Here is a 24,806-nt window from a genome sequence, read left to right on the forward strand (position 1 = left end):
GAAATTATTTTCCCCAGGAGCAATGGACTATCATAAACCTTACTGCCTTATGCTCTGAGTGCAAGGTGCATTCCTTTGACCTTGGCTTCTCCAACAAAAATGTATTATAGCAGCATACACAGTGAAAAAACTCCACTGAACATACTTTTTCCCATGGGGAAAGAATGAGAGAACAAACATGTGACAGACATTAGTCATATTGCTTAATGTATTAGTGAAAGACATTCAAGTATTACAGTGATGAGACTCTTGCTATTTTAGATCATCTCAAAAAGGCAGTGAAGCAGAGAAAAGCTGGCTCCTTTAAGTGTATGTTCCTAATGTAAACCTTTATTTTTGCTACCATAACATAAATGAGCTGAAATACCATTTATCCTGTTTATTTAGGCCATTCAGCGTCTAGCTCTACAGCTAGAATGTGTTGTCATTTTATATAGAGAGAGAGATTTGCTTTTTTAAAGCAGGGAAGAGACATGTTGCTGATCAGTCGACCACAGAGCTTGCATAACGTATGTTATTGTGGAAGAATATTAAGAGGAAGTTAAATTTTTACTCAGAAAAACAAACAGAAAGTGGGAATAACAGAATGAGCAGGGAAGCATAAATTTTGTAAAGACATTTTTCTGTATACCAAGTGCAACATTTGTGCAAATCTGAATGAGCTTCTTATTCATTCTTCAGTGGACATGACATATACAGACTTCAAAGTACAAAGGTTTGTATTATGTAAGAAATAAGGTTCAGTTAGAACTGCACAGAGCCCCAACAGCATAGAAACTTCTATATGAGCAAGAAATTATTGCTACGTTTATTCATATCCCCCATCTTTCCACTCCTATGTGTTAGCATTGTCATCACCTACACATCTGGACCTAACTCTCAGAGATGTGAAGGCGTGTCACAGCCTGGCTTTTCAACTGCACATGACACCTACACTGTGTGGCACACCTCAGTCACAACAATATTATTATAGGCTTTTCGCTGTATTTGAGACGTCTGCCACACAGGTCATGCAATATGACAGTCACCTTTGCTTTTTATTTACTACTTACAAAATAAAAAGCACACCATAAAAAAAGAAGCTGATTCTGTGCTCTCGGCCACAAAACCAGCAGCACTCACTACCCCACGTGTTATACCTTGGAAAAGTTACAAGAGGAGCAGGTTCCCTTTAAGCTTCTTTCGCTGCCTTGCCAGGATCAAGCACGAACATGGCCTGCTGCAGTGCCTCAGGGAGAAAGGGAAGCCCAGAATAAGGTGACTCAGCCCCAGAAGCCACTCAAAAAAAATTCAGCACAAGCTCCAGCCAAATTAAAGACCTGCTGTACCAGAAGTATATAATTTAGTTTTTGCTTTGGATTCAGCAATCCCTTAAAGCACTCCACCATGGAGGCCTGTCCACCCTGCCAGAAGCTATGGAGACAAAAACTAAAATGGCAGGCTCTTCAGCAGGTGGGTTGTCTCTGAGCCCTCAGAAAAGGTCAGAGTTGTGCCTCCATGCTGTCTGAAGACCCATGATAAAACCTGTGGGCACAACTGTGCTGGAGAGAGCATTCGGAAATAAGCTTGATGTACTTTACATATCTTACAGGATTTTATGAAAATATTAAGGATAGGAATAAAACTGAGTTCTGTGTGCAGAAGATTTTCACCTGCAACTAAGTATGCTCTACACAGTATAGTCTGCTCACCACCAGCTCTCCTCTCCCTCCTCCTTTACTTCTTTATGAAGAACTAAAATGGGAGGGCAGGGGGGAGGGTTTCTTAGGACTACAGCACAGGAGAAGGAAGCAGGACACCTGGGTTCTATTCCCTGGTATGGCACAGGCTTACTGATTCACTTGCTTGGGTAAATAATGGCTACCTAACTCACGGTAGCTTTGTACAACACCTAACACAATGGGGCCTTGATTCATGACTAGGGCCCAGAGATACTATCGCAATATGAATAAACAACAACTGTAGATGCCGCAATAACTGTAAATAATAATTAAATAAGTTCAAACCATTTCAAGAATCTCAGGTGAAAGAAGGTTTAGAAAAACAAAATGTCTTTAAAGAGCAAGAAAAGAGACGAAAATAAAAGGGAGGCATGTGAAATGAGGAAAAAAAGGCATGACTTGAGTTTGTAAGTACCTCAATCAGATCAAATTATTTTCAGAAAAAAAAAAACAAAAACCCTCAACAGAACCACAGTATAAAAATCTAGACATAATGAATGTTCATTTAATTGTATTTGTTATTTAACCTCAATTTAAAAAAAAAAAACACTTCTCTGCAATAAGGTTTCTTTTAAGAAATTGCAAACATTATGTGCCACGGTATTTGCTACATGTCAGCTTTAAATATCCGAGATACTGAGACAACGATTCAGATACCTCCCAATATCAGCACCATGGCATAGTGGCAACTGAATTATGTTGTAGGGGGTCTTTTTAATCTTGAAAACATTTAAGTGAGTGAGGTGATCAGTTGGTAATACACACTAGAAGCTTCTGAAGACAAATAGTAAATATTTTAAAGTGAGCTGGTCTGTGCCATTAAAATACGACATCATCATCTTTCTGTTGCTGCAGAATAGCTGAAAGTTTTTGGATCCAAGGAAGACACTGTTTGTCTGGGTGGCATTCGGTATCTCACATTTTTCCAGAACTTTGTATTTGCTGAGGGAGTTTTCTCTGTGAAGTCCGCTTTCCACCTGATGGCCCCATGCTTTTGTTTAATGTATTTGATGGATTCTGGCATGTTCGTGTAGTCCTGTATTTTATCTAGTTCAATCAGAATAATTTTTATTTCATCACGGATAAGAGCGTTGTACACAGCCAGTTGCTGTTCAAAGGTATCTTCTAACACATTGTAACTCGCTGCTTCTGATTCTAAAATTATCATCAGTCTTCTGCTTCGTTTGATGGTTTCATCAATAACATTGACCACAGCTGTAAGTAATGCAAGAATGATCAAAGTAGCCATAGAAAAGTTTCAACTTATGCAAAACGTCCCTCATTATTTTAAAAGTACAGACTTATGGGGCAGTGGCTCGCTCAGAGGATTAGTAGAGTATAGAACCTTTTATCAAACAGGTTTCAGAGTAACAGCCGTGTTAGTCTGTATTCGCAAAAAGAAAAGGAGTACTTGTGGCACCTTAGAGACTAACCAATTTATTTGAGCATGAGCTTTCGTGAGCTACAGCTCACTTCATCGGATGCATACCGTGGAAACTGCAGCAGACTTTATATATACACAATATATAAAGTCTGCTGCAGTTTCCACGGTATGCATCCGATGAAGTGAGCTGTAGCTCACGAAAGCTCATGCTCAAATAAATTGGTTAGTCTCTAAGGTGCCACAAGTACTCCTTTTCTTTTTATCAAACAGATTGTTAGTTCAAATCCAGTTCACTTCAGCAGCGATCAAAAGTGGTTTCTACCTGAGAGCTGGTCAGTAACCTGTGTGAAATGAGTTTGTAGTCTAGGTCTCATTGAACAGACGTCCACACCACAAAACCCACTAATGGCAATGGTGGGAGGCAGTGTTCCCTGGTGGATAGAGCACTGTACTGGGACTCAGAAGACCTGGGTTCTACTTCCAGTTTGCCCATTGGCCTGCTGGTTGACCTTAGGCAAGTCACTTCACCACTCTGTGCCTCAGTTTCCCCATCTGTAAAATGGGGGGTTCTTACTTGCTTTGCAAAGCTCTTTGAAATCTACTGATGGAAAGCTCTACATAAAAACTAGATTATTATTATTATTATTTATTATTATCATCAATTCTTTGGTATCCTTGTTATTCTCACTTGATATTTTTTTAAATTAAATAATGGCCATCTTGTATTTCTGTCTCAGAAGAGGGAATTCTTTGTAAGGAATAGTTGCTCCAAGTCCCTCATCCTTAAAAATCAGCAATGGTATAGTCAATTCAGCTAAACTAAGTTTACAAAATTAGTCAGTCTCACATTGTTTTTTTCATCACCAGCATACACAACAAATCTTAGAACAACATGTCAAAAAGAAACATAGCCAGGGTAACATTAATTTTGCTGTTTTTAACATACCTTCCCCCAGTAAATCATCCCTTCCAAGTATAAAAAGATTATATCCACACTGTCTCTCTAAGACCTCAGGCAGTATTCTCAGAACAAAGTTGTTCAGGGTATAGACACATCTCACCCCACTGGTTTTTGGATACATGACATATGCATCATAGATCTTCCCATCTGAAGCTATAAAGAAAGAGCAAGAGACTCCTTTAAAAAAAACCCTACCTTTATTACAATTTTTAATTGTTTAGCATTTAAAATCCTCTGGCAAACAACCAGGAAAGGGGATGAAATGCTCTAAAATGAAGGATGGATGACCAGGCATAGATCTAACTCATTCTCTTCTCATGGATGAGGGGTTTGCCACCAGGTGGATTGGACACAGCACCCTATGATCTGCAGGGAAAGAAGTCCCAGCCCCACAGGTCCTAGGTAGACATCCACAACGCATACCTACCTCCTCCAGAACGCTCTCCAGCCCTCCTCCTGCCTGACAGTGTGGCATGCCAGAGAGCCATGCTGCCATTGGCTGAACACCTGAGCTGGTGGGAAATGCCAAATATTTGTCAGCAGAAAATTTGAGAACATGTTGGGGTTTAGATTTGATAGAAGTTTCCCACCCAAAAAAATTATATTTTTTTCATAAACAAAACAAACAAAAATGTTCGAATGCTTTTCAAAAATCATTTTGAGTACAAAAAAAATTGTTTTACCAAAACCCCAAATTTTGTTTTTTCATTGAAAAACTGGAAATTTTTGTCAAATGAAATCAAGGAATGGGGCAGTGGTGGCACTTTTTCCCCCTTTGGCACCTGCCTCTCATAGCTTTCAGCTTCTAAAAGGAAGGGGATGGATAAAAAGAGGAACTGGTCGACAATGCTCTCACCTTGAGAAAAGTCTGAGAGTCTGATTTTCAATAGAAACATTCCAGGCAAAATCTCATATTGCCTCTCCTATACAAAGCTTTCTAAAAAAAAATATTTCAGTTTTAACCTTGGACAGTACCATTGCTGCTAAATGGCAGTATGTTGCTCTGGTGACATCTACTGGTCACCAACAGGTAAGCTACAGAGCTTCTGGCAAAACAAGGTGCATTTTTTAGCAAAGCAGACAGCAATCTGGGGAAAGCATGGATTTCTGGTTGAACCACCTAACCATCATTGCCACAGAGACTTCCAATTGTTCATCATCTTAGTATTTTATGCATTTTACTCACTCATTTCAGTGTTTTCAGACATCTTTTCACCTTGCATCTTTGAAAACACGCTCCAATTTCTTTAGAAAATTCTAAACAAGTTCTACCATGGAGGTTGTTTCTTCCCCATCATCAAAAGACCTTCCTAAACACTCTTGTGCAAGTTACAGGAATCAATATAAAAAGGTAGCAAACTGGCTGCTCTGACATACCTTCTTTCTTTACAAGAGCACAGCAAGAACTACGATACCAGAGCACAATGTCAATCTTGAAAAGCTTGAAGATTAATAAAGTAACAACTGTTAAAAGCAGCAATGCAATGAATCCTCCAGTCAGTGATTTGTGAAAATCTACCACTGCATCAGTAAAAGAAAAAAAGAAGAAACTGTGGAATTTGTCCAACTTTGAACTTTCAAACAACTGTAGTAATATTCAAAAGCTACGTTTCTATATTCTCATTTTTTTAATAAAAAGAAACTATACATATGTATTACTATAGAGCAACCATATCAATTATTGGTTGGGCAAAGCAATAAGTAGAGCATCTAATACACAGGAAAATAATTAACATTTTATGTTTTCATAACACCTGCTACAGGAGGATGTGAATGCTCTTTACTGTCATGAATAAATCCTCATAACAGCTCTCTAAGTTAAATAGTGTTAGCAGTAGTTTATAGATGAAGAAATCTTGGCACAAAGAAATTAATACACAAATTTTCAAAAGTAACCCCTAAATTTGATCCACTATGATTGATTGATTGTGTGTAGTCCAGGTTGAGGATTTCTGATGGTTAGTGTGTAAGACAGTGAGTGAGTCAGGAGACTCAATTTCTATTCCAAACATTGTCACTGACTCAGTGTGTGGCCATCAGCAAGTCATTTAGGCTCAAATTTCTGAATGCCTCAATTTTTGATCATCCAACATACGGCAGAGTAGTTTTGAACCTTGCTCCTTCATTTCTATTCTTTGAAAGCTTCTCATAATTTACTCTAATGTAGAAATCCCTCCAAACTCTGCTATTTAAAATTTCCCTTCACAGTGTGTACATTCAGCCCTTTTATTAATCTAATCTCCTAAATCTTCATATGCTCCCCTCCAATTTCTACAAACACACACACCCTATCTTCCCCTCTCATTCCTGCCCCCACCCTAGCTCACACATCTTAAGGTTAATCATAAGGAAAAGCAGTTTATCTATCTACATACTTATATGACTCCCATCATTGTGGTATCTGAGCACAGTATCCAACTCTTCCTGGGAAAGTCAAGTCAAATGTATCCAATAATGGGTTACCTCTGTGTTTTAATGCTATATATGTTGCAACTTGACCAAAGGAATTCAAAGCATGGCAGACAAAGCGATGTTCGTAATCCTCGCTATTCACTTCAGAAATGTTGAGCCTCACCGTAGTGAGAGGGCGTCCATCATAGAAAGTTTCTTCTCTATCCAAAAGGTAGCAAACACAGTAATAAAAACAACTCAATCCTTACTGAAGTGGTTTCTTCGCTAGCAATCACAATAGGACAATAGTCACTGATGTTCAACTCTATGACCATATATCAGATTCTTTTCAGAACTGACGGATAGCTGGACTCTATAAGGGGATCTTCATGACACTTCGTCTATCTCTAACAAGCAGGATGGAGATCGGGAGACATCCTTATATAAACACAGTTGGTGCACCGTTTACTCAAAAGCATACACAGTTTCTATAGGCTACTTGTATAAAATATTTGCTTTATACATTATACTTACGGGTACATTTCAGCTTGCAAAAACATGAATGTAGGGAAAGGATTGTATTAGAGCTTTGAATGTCTTTGAACTCTGTGGATACAGCTGTAGAGGCCACAGAGATGGCTGGGGGAGAACGCCCCCCCAGCATAAGTACACATAAGGCAGCTACAGGCTGCCACACAAGGTCCCTCTTCCCTCTCACCGCAAACCTGGTGCAGGAAATGTGCCAGGGGTGGGGCTGGAGCTAGAGGATGTGGGACCATAACACTAATACGATTCTGGGAGTACCATCACCCACTGAAAGTTCAGGCACAACTGCCATTTCAGCCCCAGGAGTAGCACAGAATTAGGAGGGCTTAGTCCTCCCCACCCTGGGCTCGGAGGTTTGTGCTGCACTTTTAAGAGGCCCAGCACAAATTCTTCCCCATGGTATTTTCCAAGGCCCCCATGGTGCTAACCTTATCACACCTTTGGTTTGTAAAGTGTGGCAGGGTAAATGTTGCATTAGAAACTGTAACTTTTTAGTACTGGGAGAATGGGGGATATAATTTATCTTGTTAATTTCATATTACATCTCTCACATTAAAGAACCTATCTGCTTATCCAACTAATGTTTATTACTGAATATATTCTATTTACCATTTGAAATGTCAACTAATTATTTAAATATATTCAAAAATGAAGGTTATAGAGCTTATACCTCAGGGATCTGTGGATTAATTATCTATCACATACAATAAAATCCATAAACTAAAAGAATATTATTGAGGCTGTAAGGTCAAAAGTTAGGAAATGCCAGAATTATGATGGCACAACCTTAATCTGGGCCCCCTCTATGGCTGCATTATGATACAGTCTTTAGTTACATGATCACTTACTGTATTTCCACAGGACCATCCGTCATTCAGTGCACAGGATGGATGGTGCTCACTTAGTGAGCAACTATTCAATATTTCATTTTCTCCTTGTTGTTCAATGTGTAACCCTATTTACCACACACTATCCAGACCACACTCTGAAGATAGAATTAGAAAATCCCACAAGGAAATTACTATGGCTTTTCTTCATTACAGTATCTGAGTACTTCGTAAACATTAATTCATTTATCTTCACGAAGCCCCCATGAGATGAGGGGGTGGTGGAAGCCCTGTTTTGCAGATTTTTTTGCAAACTGAAGCACAGAAGGATTGAGGTCAAAAAGTGTCCACTAATTTGGGGTGCCCAATTTGAGGAACCTAAGACTCTGTCCCAGCCCCAGTCCTCCCGCCCAATCCCAGTCCCCTTACCCAGCCAGTCCCAGTTCCCCATCCCAGCTCCTCATCTGCTCCATCTGTCTCCCCAACCCTGGCACCCAGTCACCTCCTCCCACAATTCCTCCCCGACACCCAGCTCCTTGTCCTAGTCTCTTTTCTCAGCCAGTCCCAGTTCAGATCCTGTACCCAGACTCATCATCAGATCTGTTTCCCCTCCTTGCCACCACCTCTCCTCACCCTGCTGGTTCTCAGTCTCCTTGCTCAGAAAGTCCCAATCTTCCCCTAGCTCTTCATACAATCTCAGTCCTCCACACACCTACGGTCTCCACATTCTACCTGATTTACCTGTCCAGCTCCCAGTTCTAACCTCCTTGCCCACCCCAAGTCCCTGTTTCCCTCAGCCCCTCCCTGCCAGCCTCCAGTCACAATTTCTGCCTCCCAAATGTTCCTTGTCCCTGTCTAACCGCTACATGTCTGGGTGTAGTCCCCCCTGCATTTGAATCAGGCAGCTTCCTCTCTCACACTGCCTGGGCCCAATGAGGTGGGGGTGAAGGGTGTAGTCAGAGAGCACAGAATGGGGATTCTCCCTGCTCTCAATTCAGGTGCCCAGACCCAGACCGGGCAGCATCCCAGAGCTGCAAGTGCAGGGAAAGTCCTGCTGAGCCCTTGGCTGAAGCATGTTCCATGTGGATGGAATCTTTGGGGAAATTTACCTGTAAAATCTAAGAAGTTTCCCAGTCTCATAATTTAGCCAAATTTAAGCAGATTTTCATGGGGATGGCAAAATACGCATCCCTGACACAGAGGCTACCCCCAGCCAAATTTAAAGCCCCTGCTCCAAAGCATATGGGCCCTAGAGCATTTCAAACAAAAGGTTGCCAGAATTTTGTAACATTGGGTAAAAAGAAATCATTTTGCCCCAATCTCATTCTCAGAAATGTCAGAACCATTTTGACTGGAATTAAAAGGAAAAAAAAAATCAGCTTGTAAAATTTCAGCACAAACCATTAAAGTTTGGCAAAGTACTAAGCAACGGAAAACAAGGTCTTCTAACTGGAAGTGTTGGGAACCTTAGTAAAAGGCAGTGCTACCAGCCCTACCCATAATTAGATCACAAACGTGTGTTTATTTGTGTAACAGTAAATTTTCATAGCTGATTCAAACAAAACAAAGAAATTATACAAGATTTTAGCTGAGAATTCAATACATTCTGATCTGGAAGTATACTTACTCATAATCTTCCTCTTCAAAAATTCTACTCTTGTAATATATATCAATGTATGTGTCGTTGACTGTCCAGTACACCTGAAACACTTCAGCGCCTGTTACATTGCAGTCCACTATGACGCGTGAGCCTACAAGACAGTGTTACAAAATGGCAATTTAAATAACTATATTGTAGTTAAGGGCCATACAATTCCTTACACTAATACATATAAGAATGCTATATCCACTGGAAGTCAGCTGCAGGCGTGGAAGGAGCAGAGGATGGGCAAAGCAACAGCAGCTCCACACTACACTCTCCATGCCTTCCCACTCCATTTCACAGAAACCCCTCTGACCCAAATGTACAAGTTCCAGGATCTGCAGGTTAGGAAGGGGACTGGCTGGGCCAGAAGAAGCTGAATCCAGGAGGGAATAGGCATTCTGTATGGCATCAGCCACCCAAAGGTTTCACAGGGGTTTCCACATCTGTAGGTATTCTGGAGCAGCCACTTCCAAAGAGCACAGAAGGAGCTGTGCTACAGTGAAGGAGAAGGCTGGGGAAAGCAACATTGCTCCATTCAACTTCCTCTGCCTCTCAAAAAAATTCCCTAGACATTTCCTAGGGTTTGGAAGGTCAAACCTCTTGTCTGTTCCACCCTCTTCTCCTTCAGGAAGGTACTATATGAGAGACCCTCTGAGCTGAATCTCATGGAGTTTCCTGGCCACTGAAGGTTTGTCTACACAGTAGCTGAGAAGGTGATTCCCAGCGCAGAGAGACAGAGTGCACTACCTCTGCTTGAGGCAGCCTGTTAAAAACAGCAGCATGGCTGTAGCAGCTTGGGCTAACCACCCGAGTATGTACCCAGGGGGTTGGGAAGAATTAAACTCAGGCAGCTAGTCCATGCCACTGCGGCCACACTGCTATTTTTAGCATGCTAGCTCGATCAAAGCTACTGTGTCTGTCTACCCACTCTGGAAAGCATCAGCCCAGCTGTTGTGTAGACACACCCTTAGTAGTTTTTTGTTGCATAAGGGGCACTTTTACTGTAAAGGAGGATATGACTAAGCAAACGGCACTTGGAAATCCTCTTGAGTCTAAATTCTGTTTAGGACACACATCATCATCTTGTTGTAAGGAAACTTGCTTACCGACTTCTACTTCAATGGAATTGTTTCTTGGGTAAAATATTGCTGGTGGTGTGTTCAGTGGACTCACTAAACAAAAAAGCAAAAGTTATTTCAGAAATTCAATGGCAGCTGCAGCATATAGTAAGTGCTACACTACCACAGTGATGACATTCCCAAAGAATGCCTTAAAGAAAGACATGCAAACAGTGACTTCTGAATAGATAGTGATCAATATTAAAATGCAATGGCCAAGCCCTTGATGTTTTTGTTTGCTACTTTAGGTTAATTTACTCTTCTCTCCTCTTTAAGCTCTGGGGCTGCTTTATCTTGGCACAAGGGGATCAACCCTCAACACAATGGCAGCAGGACCACAAGAATACAAAAGTGAAGTGTAAGCCACCATCTCTCTCTCACACACACACACACACACACACGCTGTGTTGTTCTTTAGCTGTAGTTGAGAATCTGGGTAGTATTCTTGAAGTACAATGACAAAAAATAAAAGGTTATACCTGTCACAGTTAGACTAATGTCTCGTGAAATGTTATATTGTTTTCCCTTGTAAGTATATGATGTTCTGCATGTATAGTTTCCTTTGTCATGTAGAGTTGCATTTTTAATCACAAGGTAATCATTGGAAGAGACAAACCTTTCCTCTTCAAGCAGCTTACACTCCTAAACACAATTACAATGCTCTGTTAAATCACAGACAGAATACAATATCATGTCCCTCCAGGGCTTGCCTAAACTTTTTCTGGACCATAAAGCTGGGATAGTCTCCCTGGTTTGTCATGGAAAAAGACAAACATTTCCCTAGGCTCTGAGGTTGCAATTCAAACAAACTCCAGGTCTGTCCACAGACAGGCTTACTTACAATAACTCATTTTACAGAGGGGGAATTAAAGCAGGGAGAGGCCAGAATTTGCAGAAATGTCCACTAATTTAGGGTACCTCAATGATCGGGCACCCACCCTGACATACCTTGTACCTGATTTTTCAGAGTACTTAACTTTTTTTTAAATGGAGCTTTGGATTGCGCAGACATTAATCCATCCTCACAACACTCCTGCAAGGAAGGTGGATAATTATTATTATTCAGATTTAACAGTTCGGGAAATGGAGAAAGGAAGACAAAGGAACTTGCCAAAGTCAGAGAGTAAGACAGTGGCAGAGGTAGGATTAGATCACAGGACTTTCTGGCATTTCCTGTTTTTTGAGTGCTAGACAACTTTACTAGCATTCTTTTAATGTATTTTTATTATGTCATAACCAAGGACTGTTTAGTTAAGAAAAAACAATTTCTATTATGTACAACTGTAACAGTCCCCTTCATAAATAGTCAAGATAGCTTGAACTCCTCACCCTCAAAACTGCCACACAGATTTCTACCACTTAAGCTAAAGGACTAACAGCAAGGAGCAGGAACATGTTGTGTACCAGCCACTGGAGGAAGTCATGTAGCACATGGGAATGGTGGGCTACATATGCAGCAGTAGCCCCATTTTACAGGTTGCACAGCCAAGCACACAGATCTAGTACATTCCTTCTAGTAGGCAATGTGGAAAAAAGGAAAAGATTTGAATCTGCCATATTAGAGATGTCATGGGTCATGGGTTTCTGCATCCAGCAGACACCTGAGGATACCATCCCGGAGATCCTATGAGGATCTACTCCTCTCTACTGACACCATGGCAGAAGATCAACGCCTTGAACATCTTCCTGATCCCCCATATTTCATTTGTCCTGAGGGGTTCTGCAATGGTGAAGGTACCTCTTAACAAGACGGACAGCACCTTCAGGCAGCTAGTAAAGAAGTGGATGTTTCTTCCCCAGAGGGCCAGCAATGAACTGATGTACATCTCGCACAGGCAGAGAGGCACCAAAGTCCCTTGAATGGGTGATCTGTCAAATGTTGCGGTGATCACTCACGCCTTCTGATGTGCCTGGGTGCAATGGTGAGGAACTTCGTGGAAAGTGCTATGCATGACATCATCAGGAGGCGAATAGCCAGGACCCCTTCCAACCAAGATGTCACCACCTACTTGAGCGCCTCACTGGAAGGCAAATTTGGAAGAGAAGGGGGAGACTGCTTCATTCTGGACTCGTACCTGCAATGCTATGCAATGACTGGAGAACATATCAGCTGGCACTGGACGTGGTGCGAGGAACGCCAGGAGCTGGGTGTCCTAGTGCCACAGGTGAAAAATACAGAGCACACAATCATCACTCCGAGAGCTAGAACCATGCTGGAGAGGACCCTGAAGGATGCCATCTGCTGTCAGTACATAGAAAACCTGAAACGGAAGCCATACCAGGGCAAGGCCTTTGAGGTGACGTGAAAGTGGGACGCCAGCAACCACTCTGGGGGCAGTTTCACCCAATTTGGCAACTGGAGGTTCATCCACAGGACCCGGCTCAACTGCGTCCCACTGAACTGAGCCATCTGCCACGGGAATCAGGACAAGCAATGCAGGAAGTGCGGCTATGCCAATGGGACACTACCATACGCCCTGTGTAGCTGCAAGCCCCATTCCAGAGCTTGGCATCTGTGACACAGTGCCATCCAGAATTGCCTAGTCAGAGCCATCCTGCCATCCCTAGGGAGGTGGCTGTAAACTCTACCATCCCCAGAATGGACAGCCAACTGCAACCAGACAGCATCATCATCAACAAGGAACGGAAGAAGATCATCATGATGGATGTTACAGGTCCCTTTGAAAACCGGACCCTGGCCTTCCATGATGCCCGATCTCAGAAGCTGGAGAAATATATCACTCTGGACAAAACCTTGAGAGCTAGGGACTACGAGGTTCAAACTCACGCACTGATTGTCGGAGCTCTGGGTGCCTGGAACCCCAGTATTGTGCGAGTGTTGAGAGAATTGGTGAACACTACTCTTGGCTGACGCAGCAACTCATGATGTCAGATGCCATCAGATGGTTGAGGAACGTCTATCTAGACCACATCACAGAACACTGGCAATACCAGGGGAGATGAGCTGGAGTGCCGATGAGCAGTGAAGTCAGGAAAGTAACTGAAATACTTCCCTGATGGATTGTATTTTTTAAGGGATGACCTATCCTAATTTCTCAATGACTGAGGGACAATTTTCTCTCATTGCTATATTTGCTTTCCACAACCAACTTTCTGTATAACTTTTTCATGAATGATGTACCCGAATATTTGGATATTAATATCTAAACTGTATCTTTAGAGTTATTAATCTAAATTTGGGCTATCACTGATTATGTACTATATGTATTGTATGACTTATACATTTTATGTATTTTTGGATACTCTAAGAACTACACCCAGATGTATAGATACACTTTCATTAAGCTGTGTATTATATAATTTTTTAAATATGTTCCCTGCGTTTTCAGAATTGACCCTTGTGTAACTTCTCAAGCAGGTATGAATCCTTGCTCACTAATAAGGCTTGTACAGGGCACCAAACACCAGTGCAGAAAAAAAAAGGAGTCTAGAACTCATTGTTGGAGAACCATTAAAAGCAACTACACCTCTACCCTGATATAACGCTGTCCTCGGGAGTCAAAAAAATCTTACCACGTTATAGGTGAAACCGCGTTATACCGAACTTGCTTTGATCCACCGGCGTGTGCAGCCCTGCTCCCTGGAGTGCTGCTTTACCGCATTATATCTGAATTTGTGTTATATCGGGTTGCGTTATATTGGGGTAGAGGTGTACATATCAAGGTCCTAAAACTGAAACTCCCCTCAAAATGCATTCACAGGAAAAATTTTAAAGTAGTTTTTTTATTTTAATGATTCACCAACAAAACTGGACTTTGAATGAAAAACCCATGTTTTAAAGAAAATAAGAAATGCTAACATTGAAGAATCATCATGTTTTCCATAACCACCCTTTCTAATAGATTAAAAGGTAGAAGGGAATAACATATACTTACTTATAACATTGAAATATAAAATGAAGAATTATTAATGGTAAGATTAGGAGCTTTGATAGCTATGTTTTTAATCATTTGTAATTATGAGTTGTGAATAAGTACAAATGAGGTAACACTTAGGTCAAGGCCTTGCTGGAATAAGTGTGGCTTTGGCAATTCCTTTATACAGAATTTATGATTTGCTTAAAATGATATTATTGCCAACAAAACAAAGGTAACATGTTGTGCGGGAAGTCTGGGGGTAAAAACACACAATCCTGTAATAAGAAGAAGCCTTTTTTAAAGAGAAGATCCAGGGTAAGGTGACACAAAAACAACATGACACCAAAACTGCAAAACCAGGGCACCTGAATTTGGGCATGCACAATGCATGGGTCATTTAAAACCCAAAGGGTTGATTTGTTAAAAGCCAATTGGATAAATATTAAGTAATCTGTAATGCAGAAACGTATAAAAAACCTAACTGAACCAGGGTCCAAACTGGAGAACCACCAGACCAGAAATTGAAGGACAGGACTGAAGAGATCAGGGAAACAATGACCATCAAGAATTCTAGGAGGACTTCTGGTGCCCCAGAATGTGGTAACTTGAGCCCTTTGCCCACTCCATTTTGTCTGTTATTATTTGTCTGGCATAAATGTATGTCCAGACACTATAAGTGACAATAAATAAAGGCCAAAATTGATTACGCCCAAATTGGATGGACTTGTGACTCAAGCTTCCCAACTTTTACCCCAATATCATGATCACTTGGCTCTCAGCCCAGCACACCTTCTTTGCAAGGCCAAAGAATATCTGGATGGGGGAAAGAGCTGCAACAACCACTGCCATTTTGACTGCGTAACATAATTTTATAATGGGAAGTGTGAAGCAGCCTTAACATAAGAGGGAGCATAGCAACCCTACACCAGATACCTTCCCTTTATGAAAGATGAGACCATTGTTTACTAAATTTGTTTTCACAAGGAAATTATATTCAAGGCAGTTATACTTCACTAGAAAGTAAGTCTGTGGCACCTCCTGGCTATGTGGTTCAGTGGCTCAAATTTGAGCTCAATTTCTGATCCATAATTCATAAATAAAAGGCACAGACCAAAAGGTAGGGGGTCTCTAACTAGTACGTGCCTTTAGAGAAAACAAAAGCTAAAGGTGCCAAGTATCAGGGGGTAGCCATGTTAGTCTGTATCCACAAAAACACCAAGGAGTCCGGTGGCACCTTAAAGACTAACAGATTTACTTGGGCATAAGATTTCATGGGCATCTGAAGAAGTGGTTTTTACCCATGAAAACTTGTGCCCAAATACATCTGTCAGTCTTTAAGGTGCCACCGGACTCCTTGGTGTTTTTTTTAAAAAGATAAAGGGTAATTGTCACCTTTTCTCAGTTTATTTTGCAAAAGCTCTTCTCACATTTAAAAAATGCTGTAGTTTTTCCATTGCCATTCATAAACATCAGTGACTGATATTTAAAAACACTGACTATAGTTTACATATCAAGGAGTTATGACCACATAAAAGTACTATTTTTACCTTATACCACTGAAGGGGCAAAGTATTCTCCTCATCTCTGAAATAATCCAAATGAGGACACACAACCTTAGCATTTGACGATGTTAGTATCTCCTCCCCGATGGCAAATTTTTCATTAAAGCATAAACCATAAATATTCTTGAAAACTATTAGGTTCATATACATTTTTCTGCAGCTTGATAAATTCCTGCAATGGAACATAAAATAGCTGAATTAAACTATTTATCATATCATCCACGTGTATAGCCTCACAACTTCAAGACATGCAGCTTCTTTTAGAGGAGGGGTTTGGAAGTCTGTAGTTTCTATAGTAAGCTGACCATCCTATATTTGGCCCATCTTGAAAGAGTAAAAATATTAAGAACATGCCCTCTATTGTATTAATTCCCTCCACAGCAGTACTTATGAAGAAATGTAACTATACACTGATTATCACACGCACCCCCCGCAAAAAAAGCAAAACCAAAAAACCCTACACACAACTTTGCAGCTTACTTCTGCAGTCATATAACTTTTTTTTCTTTACCTTATAACACATTCATAAGATCCTGAATCTTCTAAAGTTGCAGGGAGAAACCAAATGAAGTTCTTTTGCTGGTGAATTCTGGAATGTTTGTCTTTAGCCACAGATATTTGGCTACCAGTTTTGTACCAAGTCAAGTTGTAGTCTGTGTTTTCAAAATTCAGTGTTTTATCTACTGAACAATTGACAGCAAGTGGCTGTCCATCATGTACAAAATTTTGCTTAAGAAACACATCATTCACATCATAGACTTTGCATTCCTCTAAAGGAAGACAAAATGAAAAACAAGAGAAGAGCTTAAAAATTGTGAAAAAAAATTTGAGTTTTGTTTCTTAACTATGTTGACAAAGTTTACTACAATTTCAACATTCATCCTTAATTCAATTACAGGAGAGAGAACTACTGTTATTCATCTTCAGACTGGAAGATACCACGCAAGCATACTCAGACAGCGTGGTGGATATAGCTAGGCAACTGAAATGAAATATTCTGTGTTCTGCATGCCTCAACTTTAAATGTGGGCAAATCCCTACTGCAGGGCTGCCATTTTTGTGTTTCATCTTAGATGCAGAATGTTAGTGAATCATTGTTTTCTCTGACACACACACACACACACACACACAGACTTCTTATTTGTTCTTACTTTGTTTCTTAACTTAGCTTCTTCATCTGAAATAAGCCATCAAGAAAGAATAATGTATGTTCCCATTTTTCTGTATGTAAAAGCATCTAGTTTGAAGATGAAAGTATAAATTGTACACATATCAAGGGATTTCCACTCAGCCACCTTCTCATGAGTATGAAGGGTATGATTTTTAAAAGCACTCAGTATTGGCCTACTTCTGCTCCCACTGGGATTCAATGGGAGCAGAATTAGCCTAGAGGTGAGCATTTTTGAAAAATCCTACCCTATGAACCTTTAGTTAGAGGTGTCAACTCTGGTTTTATGGTCATATTTCAAACTCAATCACTACATGTTGCTCATCTAAAATTCCTTTTGTTTCAGCTGGACATGGTTTTCTTCCTCATGCTCTACTTCACATTTTTTCTGTAGTACTGTGTGCTGTTAAACTGTTGCTACAGCTTGTGACAGAGGGTTGTATTTTAGTGGTGGGTGAAGTCGTCATTTCTGTGCCTATAGAGCCAAAGCAATCCTTCCCCTTTTAAATGTGGAGGGTATGAAACACATGCAAATATTGACCTGATCTGGCTATAAAGAACATAAAGGGTATTGGAATAGGCTCCTTTCTGCCACCAAACCCTAAGTGGTATCCAAAACAGCAGTGGGAGGGAGGGGGGAGGAGGAGGAACGCGGCATGCTCGGGAAAGAGGTGGGGCTAGGGTGGGGATTTGGGGAGGGGTCCAATGGGGCAGGGAGTGGGTGGATTTGGGGCGAGGCTGGGGGCGGGGGAGCGTAAGCACCCACCGGCGCCAAGGAAAGTTGGCACCTGTGACCCTCACCAGAATGATCTGTTAGAAACTCAGTGAACAAAAATTCATGGAGTTTCTCTTTTAAAATCAGACTGTGTCCTGCTGCAAGGTTTTTGGATAGGAGGATTTGGCCCTTAGCTTGAAAAGCAATTTAGGAACAGAATATAAAGGCAATATATGCTATTATGTAGCATTATCACTGTGATATTATTACTACTGTTACATGATCAGATAACAATGGACAATATGGCATGTTATTGTGCAAATGATATTCTAATAAAAATAAGCTTTTTTTTCCTAACTGTAGAGGCAAAGTCACAATTTCTTGTATTACTGCATATATGTTTAAGATAAATTTTCATACTGTATCTCATCTATATATTTTTTTAACTTCAACTATATTGTATTAAAAAACACAGTTAGGGAAAACCAGATATTTCTCCCACCCCAAACATCTAAATTCTAGTTCCACCTATTAGATCAAGTGAAGAAGCATTTTAGGTTATCGTATTATAATAATTTATTTGTGCTGGTATATCTGATAAGGAAGCAAGGCATTAACCAGGATATATGGAGATCACACTAGCAATTCATATATTATTTCTTATTTTCACTAAATGTGCACATTTTGCATTAGTAACATTCTATGAAAAGACGAACTAGACTGCAATAACTGTCTGTCCCCAATGGCATCTTATTCAGACCAGATCTATTAGAAATGTAAAGAGAGAGAGAGAGAGAGCAGCAGCAGCAGATCTGGATTGTTAGCCCATGACTGAAGGGCAGAGCAAAATGGATGCAATTCAGAGCTATATCTATTACGAAAAGTAGGTTATCATAACTAAGTAAAGTGATTAACTGGTTACAAAGTTGATATCTTCCAGTTTGTGACCATGTGTATGTTTCATTATAATGTGAACGCATTCAGCAAAGCTAAGCCCCAAAAGTTGTTCAATAAGGCATTCAATATGCAAGAATGCTGCATATTACACTCTGCTTCAAAGACTTCTACTGTTATTAAGACAGTATGCAATGGAAACATTTGCATCCCCTAAGCACAGAAGTCCCACTATTATTAAGATTGCTTATCTTTAGATGTACATATATTTGGAAACAGCTACTCTCAAAGAAAATTACTGTAGTATGTGTGAAAGAACCAATTTAGGAACAAACCCTTAAGGATCCACTGATTAACTTACCTGCCTTGACTGAATAAAGAAATACTGTTATACTGCACAAAAACAATGTTGTTGATGTCATGCTTCACTAGAGAGGGTGATAAAAAGAAAGACCTCAATAATGGCTTTCAAAAAAACACTTCAAAGCTGAATTTCAATAGTTTATATTAATGCACACTCCACACATTATTTAAATTTATATAGTACTTTTCTTCCAGAAGGCTCTCAACATGCTTTACAAATTTGCAGTACATTGGAGGGAATCACCTACCCAGTAGTGCAGTGGTTTTTAAAGCATTGGTCTGCGGACCCCTTGGGGTCTGCAGACTGTATCTAAGGGATCCATGAAAGGTTGTCTTCACCATAGAACAATGGTTTTCAACCTGTGGTCCACAGAGCCCTAGGGATCCGTAGACTGTCTAAGATTTCCAAAGGGATCGCACCTCCATTAGAAATTTTTTAGGGATCCACAAATGAAAAAAAGGTTGAAAACCACTGCACTAGTGAAATGCACCCATCTCTGGGATGGAACAATGGGACCATTCTGCACCAGTCACACTACACAGCACTTGTTTTCTATTAAAAGGGGCGGGGGGGTGGGGGAGTGAAGAATAACTTCTTCAGTTTAAACAAAGGGATTTTAGCTAGGAAGAATATAATTACCTAAAAACTACAACTGGAGCAGGACACTAGGGTTAACCACCTTATTCTTGTGAAAAGGGCCACAGGATCTTTAAACGATCACTGGTTCACATCTCAGACTGAAGATGCCACTTCCGGCTGAGCAGTACCCCACTGCACAATATTGGGAGATTAGCTCAGAAGAACACCATGTACTGAGTCAATAGCATTACATCTTGCAATACCTGCTTGCCTTTTATTTTTTAAACTCCTCCTTATAAGTTTCCCTTCTAAGTATCGAACAGGACCAGTCATGCTTAGCTATGAGAAAGGGTGAATGGCTGCAAGAACGTTGAGCAGAAAGAGTATGTTGAGCATTAAAAAGTAAAGACAAACGTTTTTGGGTGGAATTTCAGAAACTTCCTAGAATGATGAAGCCTGACATTTTCTCATTGAATTCAGTACATAAATAGCAATGTTTAACTTAGCATAACACTTTGGTGTCACTTAAAAAATGAAAATATTTTGATGGAAAGAGAACATTATATCAGAGAATGGGATTATTTCTGACCTCCAGTTATTTTCTGCCATCTTTCTCTTTATAACGTTTTGTACGGACTGAGTAGATTTTTAATACCAGATATGTTAGCCTCCAGCTGTCTTATCTGTACTTAGTACCAAGTAGTCTGACTGTTGGGGGTGCCCCCATAAATGAAACCTTGAGAAACAGAATGCTGGTTTCCTGCTGTTCTCTGGCCAAATCTCCAGTGCAGTTCCCTGCATGCTGCCCCTCCTCTCCAAACTGTTCTTTCAATCCACGGGAGCTTCCTTCAGTGTGGGAGAGCTCTAAACAGGACATCCGTCCCACACACAGGCACAAAACAACTTAAAGCAGGTCCCCTCTCTGGTTATTGTCACTAGGGAGAGGAGAAACATCCACCACTGTGAAGGTAAGTTGCTGCTCAGTGTGCTGAGTTGGACCCTTGCTTTAAGGGCCTAATCCTGCACTCACTGAGGTCAGACACAAAACTTCAATTGATTTCAGTGGTGCAAGATCAAGCCTTAAATGTTCCTCCTCCTATCAGATTCCCCACAAGAGCAAAGCTGCACTTCTCTCATTCCACACTATTCCCCAGTGCTGGCTCCCCATCTTATTTCCTCTTTATTCCTCTGAATATTGATATATCCAGTTAAAACACTAGAATTAGTCTCATCTAATCTTTAAAGAACTGTAGTCTTCAATGCATGTAGGATGAATTTTGCATATTAATGGCTTTCTTTCTAGGAGAGTTTTGAATGCCCTCTGACCAGACAAATGAATCAAAATTGTAAAATATGAATGAGTCCTGTTTCTCCAACGTGAATGGAACAACACATAGGCAGGCAAAATATCACATTGTTCCTTTTAAATAAATCCATTTGTATTTCGTACCAGGAAAAAGGGAAATGTATTTTTAACAATTTTTATAAACTGCAAAGTATTCTGAATCCCGTTAGTCACCACTTAAGAATTCACACCTCTTAATTTTCTCACTTCTGATCAAAAGAGAATTGCTCTATAATTGGATTAAAGTCTTTGCAAGCAAAGGCACTCCTTCCAGGAAAGGATCACTTGACATGTGTTTGTACATTTAACTGTTACTAAAGATTTAGACCCCGATCCTGAAACTTTATCTGAAGGGGGCGGACCCTCAGGCACAAAGACCTGCTGACATCATTGGAGTCCAGCCATGGGCATGCACTTGCAAGATTAGGGCCCAAGTTATATTCATTAAGTATTTTCTGTGAGTAAGAAGAAAAACCTTCAAAACAACCCAAGTGGATAACTACAAAGCAGCATTATTTCTTGAAAGTCCCAACCAGAAGTATTTGCATATAATTAAAAAACATATGAATAAGAAAGTAATTTCTCGGAGTTGTAAGAAGAACGTAACTGAGTCACAGGTTCAATTTCTGTACATTTTAACTAGAGTCACAGCTCTGTGATCCATGCTCAAGAGAAAAGGAGTACTTGTGGCACCTTAGAGACTAACCAATTTATTTGAGCATGAGCTTTCGTGAGCCACAGCTCACTTCCTCAAGAGAGTGTACAGTGATTGTGGATACTATTCTCCCAGGTGATCTTCCCGACCACAGAGCCAAGGCAGAGTAAAGGGTCCTTACATGCATATTTTCTCTCAGAGATTCACGCATAGTAAAACAGTCATTAAAATAATCACTCTGATATTTGCAGAGAAAAATGTTGCCTGATTTAAAAAGTACTGGACCCAATATTGTGACCCGATTCTCATACCCATACCATCCGAAAGAGACTTAGGCTTCCCCTCTCCCCACATAAAAGTCCTCTTTTAAATACAAGATATTCGAATGTAGATTTTATAGCACACGCTGGATGAACTAACATTTCCATCAGGAAACCAATACCTCCAGTTTTGGACTGTTTAGGTGGCAGTCACAGAATAATGTGAGACAAAGTAGATGAGGTAATATCTTTTAGTAGACCAGCTTTCTGTTGCTGAGAGAGCCAGCAGTTGGTCCAGTAAAATATATTACCTCTCCCACCATGTCTCTCTAATATCCTGGGACCAACACAGCTACAACTACACTGCATTCAGAACAACGTATCATGCCAGGAGTAAAATCAACAGGAGACCCTCCCCTTTAATATGTGTTCACTGGGTGATCACCGTGTAAAGACAGGGAAAATAATCTTACCCACTTATCTTCTCTTTTTGTATATATCAAGTGTATCCCATTTGAACATGTTTTCATGCAGCTCTCTCTTCCTTTTGATAACACAAACTGCTGTCAGAAATGAATCGTGGGCTGCTTTAAGTATTTTTAATATTATCTATTAGGATGGAAAATAGGTTTAGAAAAAGGAAGTTCAGTCTGCATGCCTTTTAAACGGAAGCTCCAATTTCAGAGGCTTGGCTCCAGACTGAGCGAGAATCTTTTTCTCGCTCGGGTTTCCCGGAGGCTGATACTCATGGGCTGTGATCACCGCTCATTTTAAAGCCCTCCTCACGCGAAGAGTAGAGGCGGCTGAGGTTGTTACTCAACCTCGGCTTGCATAAGACCGCCCCAGCACGTGGGGTTCCCGCCGCACCTAGCACGCGACCCACCTCTAGCTAGGGCGGGGGTCTGAGTTCGGGTTAGGGGGCAGCCCGAAGGCCTGGGCACAGCGGCCAGGGGCACGGCACGGGGCGGGGGCAGTTCCCACCGGCTTCCCAGGGCTGCGGACGCAGGGTTGCCGCCGGCTCCCGCAGCCTGTGTGGGCAGCGCCTTCCGCGGCGGGGCCGGGGACCGAGCCCCGAGCCCCCTGCGGGCCGCCCGCCAGCCGCGGGGATGCCGCCCAGCCCCGCGCCCCGGAGCCAGCCTCCCCGGCAGGTGCCCCGCGGCAGCGGTCGTGGGTAACCCCGGCTGGCTGCCCCGCGGCGCGGCGTTAACCCGGCTCCAGGGGCCGGGGCTCCCGGCCCGCAGCGGGGAGAGGGTCCCACCCGCTCACAGCCCGCCCGGCCAGCGGCATCCGCGCGGTTCCCCGCCCCGGGACCGACCCGGCCAGCCCCCGCTCCCCGCACCAACCTGCTGCCCCGGCGCTGCCGCCTCCTGCCAGCTGCCGCCCGCGTGGGACGCGGGCGGGGCCGGGGCGGCAATCGCTGAGCCGGAGAGACCGAGCGGCAAAGGAGCCTCCAGCCAGACCCTTCTTGCTACAGCACATGGGGCAGAGCCAGCTGTGCCTGGGGTCACTCACAGCTGGCCTGAGGGAGCAGCTGTCCCGATTTTATAGGGACAATCTAGATATTCTGGGTTTAGTCTTATATAGGCACCTATTACCCCACCCCTAATTTTTCCACACTGGTTATATCCTCACCTTACAGCCAACTGCTGCTCAGCTGCCCATGACCTGGCCCCAGCCACTAATGAGGACTTGTCTGGCTAAGGGGGGGGGGGGGGGGAAGGTATATTTAACCCTACCCTTCCATGAGTGCAAGGGACTGGACTAGATGGCCTACTGAGGTGTCTTCCAGTCCTACACTTCTATGAATCCATATTAAAAGTCCCAAGCCTAGAGGGCAAGGCCACCAGCTAACCCAGGTACTAGCCATGTGGGGCTTGCTGTGTTCACCAGAAACGCAAATACAGATGTAAAAACTGCAGCTATATCTCCACTGCTACCATGATCAACCCCACTCCTCCAACATGCCTTTCAAGATCAGTGGATCCTACACGTGCCTTTCACAACCTGTGGCCTACCTCATCCAGTGCACTAAATTCCACAATAGGAACTATGTGGTTGAAACCAGCCAATCACTACACTCTCAAATAAACTCACACAGGAAACTGATAAAAGACAAACACACCACATCACCGGTGAGTGAGCACTTTTCATAACGCAATCGCTCTACAGCTGACCTCTCTCAGTCCTTATCCTCAAAGGAAACCTGCACAACACTTTCAAAAGATGAGCCTGAGAGCTTAAATTCATAATTCTGCTAGACATTAACAATTATAGACACAACAGGGACACTGGATTTATGGTTCAGTACAACAACCTGTAACCCCCAACTGCATAGGCACCGACTTTCTGAAGCACTTAGACGAGAGGAAAGTGATCAGGAACAGTCAGCATGGATTCACCAAGGGCAAGTCATGCCTGACTAATCTAATTGCCTTCTATGATGAGATAACTGGTTCTGTGGATGAAGGGAAAGCAGTGGACGTGTTGTTCCTTGACTTTAGCAAAGCTTTTGACACGGTCTCCCACAGTATTCTTGTCAGCAAGTTAAAGAAGTATGGGCTGGATGAGTGCACTATAAGGTGGGTAGAAAGTTGGCTAGATTGTTGGGCTCAACGGGTAGTGATCAATGGCTCCATGTCTAGTTGGCAGCCAGTATCAAGCGGAGTGCCCCAAGGGTCGGTCCTCGGGCCGGTTTTGTTCAATATCTTCATAAATGATCTGGAGGATGGTGTGGATTGCACCCTCAGCAAGTTTGCAGACGACACTAAACTGGGAGGAGTGGTAGATACGCTG

At 41.8% G+C, this 24,806-nt stretch overlaps 1 protein-coding gene across 1 annotated transcript; it reads right to left on the bottom strand.

Moving 5' to 3' along the window:
- Positions 1-328: 328 nt before the first annotated feature.
- Positions 329-23,417, bottom strand: LOC125629096 (interleukin-1 receptor type 1). The gene is made up of 12 exons (XM_048834419.2): positions 23,357-23,417; positions 22,487-22,622; positions 19,172-19,238; positions 16,545-16,803; positions 16,019-16,205; positions 11,073-11,235; positions 10,582-10,647; positions 9,458-9,581; positions 6,530-6,678; positions 5,444-5,587; positions 4,052-4,219; positions 329-2,936 (listed from the first exon to the last, which is right to left on the bottom strand). The coding sequence occupies exons 3-12, from the start codon at positions 19,230-19,232 to the stop codon at positions 2,557-2,559; spliced, it is 1,701 nt and encodes a 566-aa protein (XP_048690376.1). The 5' UTR covers positions 19,233-19,238; positions 22,487-22,622; positions 23,357-23,417; the 3' UTR covers positions 329-2,556.
- Between the last annotated feature and the right edge of the window lie 1,389 nt (positions 23,418-24,806).

This window comes from Caretta caretta, chromosome 1 (assembly GCF_965140235.1).
Source record: "Caretta caretta isolate rCarCar2 chromosome 1, rCarCar1.hap1, whole genome shotgun sequence".
Lineage (NCBI taxonomy): Eukaryota > Metazoa > Chordata > Testudines > Cheloniidae > Caretta > Caretta caretta.